The 6,318-nt window shown below is 18.3% G+C and overlaps 2 protein-coding genes across 2 annotated transcripts, besides 26 other annotated features; both read right to left on the bottom strand.

Moving 5' to 3' along the window:
- The first annotated feature begins 43 nt into the window (after positions 1-43).
- Positions 44-86: a sequence feature (AT_rich).
- A 58-nt stretch (positions 87-144) lies between these two features.
- Positions 145-194: a sequence feature (AT_rich).
- A 60-nt stretch (positions 195-254) lies between these two features.
- Positions 255-395: a sequence feature (AT_rich).
- A 20-nt stretch (positions 396-415) lies between these two features.
- Positions 416-506: a microsatellite.
- A 27-nt stretch (positions 507-533) lies between these two features.
- Positions 534-706: a microsatellite.
- Positions 636-783: a microsatellite.
- Positions 657-858: a microsatellite.
- Positions 859-883: a sequence feature (AT_rich).
- Positions 884-900: 17 nt separating this feature from the next.
- Positions 901-1,036: a microsatellite.
- Positions 1,037-1,048: 12 nt separating this feature from the next.
- Positions 1,049-1,169: a sequence feature (AT_rich).
- Positions 1,170-1,324: a microsatellite.
- Positions 1,195-1,374: a microsatellite.
- Positions 1,375-1,429: 55 nt separating this feature from the next.
- On the bottom strand, positions 1,430-2,284 carry EDI_144130 (uncharacterized protein; the record flags this gene model as incomplete). Its single annotated transcript, XM_001737335.1, has 1 exon — positions 1,430-2,284. One exon carries the CDS (start codon positions 2,282-2,284, stop codon positions 1,430-1,432), a length of 855 nt encoding a protein of 284 aa, XP_001737387.1.
- An 80-nt stretch (positions 2,285-2,364) lies between these two features.
- Positions 2,365-2,423: a sequence feature (AT_rich).
- Positions 2,424-2,438: 15 nt separating this feature from the next.
- Positions 2,439-2,610: a microsatellite.
- Positions 2,556-2,734: a microsatellite.
- Positions 2,692-2,831: a microsatellite.
- Positions 2,832-2,928: 97 nt separating this feature from the next.
- Positions 2,929-2,989: a microsatellite.
- Positions 2,990-3,057: a sequence feature (AT_rich).
- Positions 3,058-3,068: 11 nt separating this feature from the next.
- Positions 3,069-3,232: a microsatellite.
- A 12-nt stretch (positions 3,233-3,244) lies between these two features.
- Positions 3,245-3,289: a sequence feature (AT_rich).
- A 10-nt stretch (positions 3,290-3,299) lies between these two features.
- EDI_144110 (uncharacterized protein) lies at positions 3,300-5,366 on the bottom strand (the record flags this gene model as incomplete). Its single annotated transcript, XM_001737334.1, has 1 exon — positions 3,300-5,366. The coding sequence occupies one exon, from the start codon at positions 5,364-5,366 to the stop codon at positions 3,300-3,302; it is 2,067 nt and encodes a 688-aa protein (XP_001737386.1).
- Positions 4,593-4,621: a sequence feature (AT_rich).
- Positions 5,367-5,439: 73 nt separating the features above from the next.
- Positions 5,440-5,477: a sequence feature (AT_rich).
- Positions 5,478-5,532: 55 nt separating this feature from the next.
- Positions 5,533-5,720: a sequence feature (AT_rich).
- Positions 5,721-5,763: 43 nt separating this feature from the next.
- Positions 5,764-5,814: a sequence feature (AT_rich).
- A 19-nt stretch (positions 5,815-5,833) lies between these two features.
- Positions 5,834-6,062: a sequence feature (AT_rich).
- Positions 6,063-6,118: 56 nt separating this feature from the next.
- Positions 6,119-6,139: a sequence feature (AT_rich).
- Positions 6,140-6,318: the final 179 nt, after the last annotated feature.

Genomic DNA, 6,318 nt, shown 5'->3' with positions numbered 1-6,318 from the left:
TTTCATATATTTATCTCTTTTATTTTATGTTATGGTGTGTGTGATAATTATAAATTATGTAATTATTTATTCTTTAACTAATTATTCATTCTTATTGTTATTCTATGGTATTTCTCTATTATCTCATTCTTATTTCTATTTCTCTTTTATATTTTATCAAATGATAAATTAGAAATATTTACAAAATAAAATTACATGTTTATATTTACCCCCTTTTTATTTGTTTCTTGTTATTGTTAAAATTGTATGAAATGTTTTATAATTAAATATTCATTTTTTAATTTAAATTCAATTTTCTCTATATAATATTTAAGTATATTAATTAATTATTTCTTTATTTGTATTTAATAAATTGAATGATAATAATTTCTTGAAATAATTAATTTCAATATATTGATATGTTGTTTTATCATTGTTATTTATTTATATTTATTTAACTATTTTTTATTTATGATTATTATGTTATTTATTTGATTATTTATTATTCATTTTATCATTTATTTGTTATCAATGAATGAATAAAACATTATGAATAAATTAATAAAATAAATATTATTAATTCATTATGAAATGATAGTTAAATATCATATTATGAAATTAAATAGATAAATTAAATTAAAATAACATAGAATTCAATAATATTATGTTGTATTATATTATATAATTCAATTTTAAATTATAATATCATAATTTAATTAATTAATTTCATTTATTAACAATTATATTATCATTTATTTTATGTTTGAATTTTGATTATCATTTATTTTATTAGTATTTTATTATTAAAATTACATATTAAACATTCTTTATCATTTATATATTTAATTTTATTTATTTCATATTTTATCATTTATTTTAATTATATTATAAATATATATAAAATGATTGTTATTTTACTTTTAGAATTAAATAAAATAAATATAAATCAAATTAATTTATGATAATCATATTTTATATAAAATATAGAATATTTAATCATTATATAAAATATAATGAAAATAAAAATTAATTTAAAATAAGAAATAACATTATATAATGTTTAGAAATGTTATTAAATTAATATTTATTCTATTTGAAATGATTTAATGTTTATTATCAATCAATATATCATTGATAATTATAAAATTATTGAAAATTAATCATTTCATTCTTATAAAATGAAAATATAATATTCATCTAATTAATTTATTCATTTTTTATCTTTTTCTTATTTGAATTAATTCAATAATTATTTATTTATTCTTTATTTTATATTATTCATTCATTGTTATATTCTCATTATCTAATTATATTATATCTGTTCTTATCTTGTTATGTTATTCATAAAAATTACTTTCATTTTATTCTTTCTTTTCATCATTTATTATTTTCTTTGTTAAAACTTTAAATTTATTAAAAAGTCATTTCACTTACACAATGACTCATCATCCTAATCACTTTCTTCACCTTTTTGGATGTAGATTTTTCCTATTCTCTTATCATTCTTTAGTTCTTCTTCACATTTACATCCACTAAAACAATCATCTCCTATACATTTAACTGATGATGGTATATTAATTGATTTTAATGATGAACATTCACTAAAACAATTGTCTCCTAATTTACTAACTGATGATGGAATATTGATCGATTTTAATGACTCACATCCCTTAAAACATCCATCTCCTATTTTTCTAATTGACTTTGGAATAACAATTTCATTAATATCTCTTTCTCTTATTGGTCTTCCATTAATTCTTTTTAAGTTATTAATAGGAATTGATACTAGTTTTTCTTTTCCTACAAACATTCTACCCTCACTAATAAATTGAACATTTCCAATATTTATACTTGTTAATGATTCACAACCTTCAAAACACAGATACCCTATTTTAATAATTGGTGATGGTATATCAATTGATTTTAATGATGTACAATATAAAAAACATTCACATCCTATTTTAATAACTGAAGATGGAATATCAATTGATTTTAGTGATTCACATCCAAAAAAACAACATACCCCTAATTCACTAACTGATGATGGTATATTTACTGACTTTAATGATTCGCATCCACTAAAACATTCATCTCCAATTTTAATAACAGAAGTTGGTATGTTAATAGATTTTAATGATGAACATTCATAAAAACATTTATCTCCTAATGATGTAATATATGTGGGGATATTAATTTTATCAATATCACTACATCCTTCAAAACATTCATCACCAATTGCATTAAATCCTTTTGGTATTTTCAATCCATATCGTTTTCTATCTTCTTTTGTATACACTTTTGTCATTGTTATTATGTAGTTATTATCATTTCATTAAATAATAATGGATGACGAATTATTATATTTTCTTTATTCTTCTAATGATGTTTATTTATTTATTTTTTTACATTTTTTATAATCATTACATAAAATTATTAATATTATTGTTAATGTAATGTTATTTGTATTTATTTTTATTTTATATTCATATTTTTATCGTTTTTATGAAATTTGTTCTTTTATTTTGTATTTATATTTTTGTTCATTTCTGTATTATTTATCATTGTTATTAATGTAATTATTCTTTTTCTTTATATAATTTCTTATTATAATTTATTTTGTTTGTTATTTTTTATTCAATTCAATTATATTTTCTCATTTATTTTTATTTTATTACCCCCTTTTTTATCTTGAAAAGTAACATAATACAATTATTTTATTTTTCTATTTATTTTATTTGAAATTATTTAATTTTATGATTAATCATTATTTATAAAAATAAATTCAATTTTACCCCCTTTTTATTTTCTCTTTATTTATATTTCTTTCTTTTATATTCTTATTATTAGATTTACATATCCTTTTCCTATCAAATTTATATGTTATGTTAATGAAACAATTCTAAATTAAATTAATTATGATATTTTCTAATTTTGATAATACACTCATCATATTTATTATTTATTCATTTATTTTATTCTCTCTATTATTTATTTTCTATTTATTTCTTTAATATAATATATAATATGTTTATTTATGAATTATAATCTTTAATTTTATATCTTATTATAATTTATTATCTGATTCATTATTTAATTTATTCTTATTTATTATATTCTTATCATTATTTTATTTATTTTCATTCTTTATTTTCTTCTTATTTATTGTATTATTCTTATTTATATTTAATATTGATTATTATTATGTTATAATTTTATTATTTTATCTTGTTATTTCTATTCTTTTATTTTATTTGATATAAATCTGTTTATTATTTATTTTATTAAATTAAACATTAAATATTAATTTATTCTTTCTTCAATTAAAGAATTATCATCATTAATCCAACAATAACCATAACTAGATTTATTATCATTGTTCTATTTCCACTACTTGGATATGCACAAATTCCTTTAACACATTTATTTTTATTATAATCAAACTTGTATCCTGAGTCACAATAAGCTAGTACACATTTTGTACTCCATTCTCCATTATCTCCACATTCATATCCTCCATGCCCATGTTTTATATTAATTTCTTTATCACATTTATTATCTATTTTAACTAATCTTTTATTATTTGGATTACATTTTGTTTGATATTTCTCTACTATTTTCTTTGTTTCTTCTTCAAATTCTTCTATTATTTCATCTCCTATAACATATGGATATATATTCACTCTTTCATCTATTACATCTTTTATAAATTCTCTAGGAATATTTTCATTATATTTATAATTATGTTTAAATGTTTCTAAAATACTATAACTAAGTGAAAATTCTAATGGTTTGTAATCATATTGTTTTTCTGTAATTATATTCATCATTCTATTTGATGGTGCTTGTCCTACTTCAATTTCTTCATCTTTACCATTAGGATCACCATCAAATCCAACAATAATAGCTCCTCCCCATTCTTTTAATCCTTTTGTTATAAACGAACAAGTAGAATAACAAAATGAATATGTATAAATTATTATTTTTGTTGGTTTTCTTTGATGTTTTAATGGTTGAATTGGTGGTTCTGAAACATATTCTGATATTTGTGTAATTTTATGTTTAATATCACCATATTTAATAGTTTTTGGTTTTGTATACCATCTTCTCTGTCTTTTAATACAATACCTATATAATACCCATGCATCATCTTTTTCAGTGCTTCTACGCATACAATCTTCTATTTCTATTCCTTCATCACCATAAACTCCTCTTTTCTCACATGTTTTTGGGTCAACAAAATATTCCATATATCCTTTTTTTAATATTGAAAGTGTATTATCAGATTCCCTTGCTGATGAAAGTAAATTTGCATCATAGTTTGGTGTTAATAATTTTTGAATCCATATTCCTAATTCTTCACTTCCATCTTTATTTTCTGGAAGAATAACTTGAATTGGATATTCATTTGAATCAAATAATTCTATACATTTTTGAAGTAAGTATAAGTCTTTATTAATATCATATCCTTTAATAACAAGAGTATTAATATTATTATTAGATACTTTACAATAAATATTATCATATTTATCACCATATTCATTTCTCTTATTATTTATATTTGTATAATTTTCATTTGATGATAGAATGATTTTATCTTCTTGATTTATACATTGATAATTTGATAATTTTAATAAATTATAATGAACATCAACACTTTCATCATTTTCCCATGTAATTGTTATAGGTGTATTTAAGTAATGATTTGATAAAGGTAATAAAAGTAAATTTCCTTGAGTAAATGAATTATCAAGAATAGAAGATTTAGAATTTGTAAATTGTGCATGAGGAGATTTAAATGAACTATATTTGTTTCCAAATTCTCTAATAATTTCAAATGGATCATTTCCATTTATTGATTTAACATAAATATCTTTATTATTTTCTATTTCTGTTGGAATATCAATCTTTACATTTTTATAATAATATTTAGGAATAAGATACATATGTTTTTCTTTATCTATCATAATATTAAAAGGAAGGAAATAATAAAAATAAGCAATATAATTTCTATATGAACCATGATTTTGTTTTATTGAAAGAGATAATAAAGGGTCTTTTGCCGAAATAAATAAATTTTGAATCTGTGAATAAAATTCATATACACTTCCACTAGCCATATTTATTTTATTTAATCCATCATCAATATCTACTTTTTCATAATAATATGAACCAGTTGGTGGATTCTTCAATATGTCTTTGTATACATATGATTCTAAATTCCTTTTCAAATCATTAATCACTGATTTTTTATTATCTTCTGAAATTATTAATTCATCAATACATTCAAATACACTATCAACAGTATCTACAACTGAGATATATTCATTGTATTCATTACATTTCTTTCCAAATGAGAGTGTAATTAATAGAAGTATTAGACTAATCATTTAATGAATTAATTCTTTTAAAGTTCAATCTTAAATACTCATCAATAACATTACACTTTTTACCCCCTATTTCTAATTAATGATAATAATTTTTCATTTTTTTAAATAATACGGTATTTTTAATCATTAGAAATTGGTTATGAACAGGATAAAATGTTCGCGATTGTAATTTTATTTTCAAAATTGATAAAATAAAATTATTAATAAAATAATTATTTTTCATTGTAATTATACATTTTTGTTGTATTTCTTAAAATATTAAACATCATTATTTATCGTTATTTTAATTTAAATACTAAAAATAGAATATTTTAAATTACGTTTATTATTTTTATCATATTTTATTCTTTTTATCGAACAACAATAAAATTATTCCATTTCTCATTTTTTTTTTCCCTTTTATTAGAATTAAATTCAAATAAATATTGAATCAAAATAAATATTTATTCCTCATTTGTTTCATTATGAATAAATTAATGTAAATAATTGAAATTATTTTATGTTAAAATATATAAAAATATACATAATTTTTAATAAATTGTATTCTTTTAATGTTTGATGAATACGTGTTATTTTAAATTTAATTATTTAATTAAATACAATTAATATTTAAGATAATAGATAAAAAATAATGTTAATAAAATTACATTTATTTCAAAAAATAAAACGATATTATTAAAACATAAAAGTATTTAACCACATTCATTTTATGAAATGAATCAATATTAAATTAACCATTAAATTGTTAACTCTTTTAATATTATTATTTAAATGAACATTATCTCTTGTTTCATTTCAGTTATATTCTTTATTTTACTTTCAGTTTTTATAATGTAATGACAATATCTTATTTTTATAAATAATGAATATATTTCTTCTTACTTATTATTCAATATTTTGATAAACATATTATCATCTTCATTTCTTATTTTCTTTCAATTTAATTCTATTT

This window comes from Entamoeba dispar, genomic scaffold, assembly GCF_000209125.1.
Source record: "Entamoeba dispar SAW760 scf_1105229460531 genomic scaffold, whole genome shotgun sequence".
In the NCBI taxonomy this organism is placed as follows: domain Eukaryota; phylum Evosea; order Mastigamoebida; family Endamoebidae; genus Entamoeba; species Entamoeba dispar.
The sequence above is the reverse complement of the archived record's forward strand: the minus strand, read 5'-3'. Positions and strand labels throughout refer to the sequence as shown.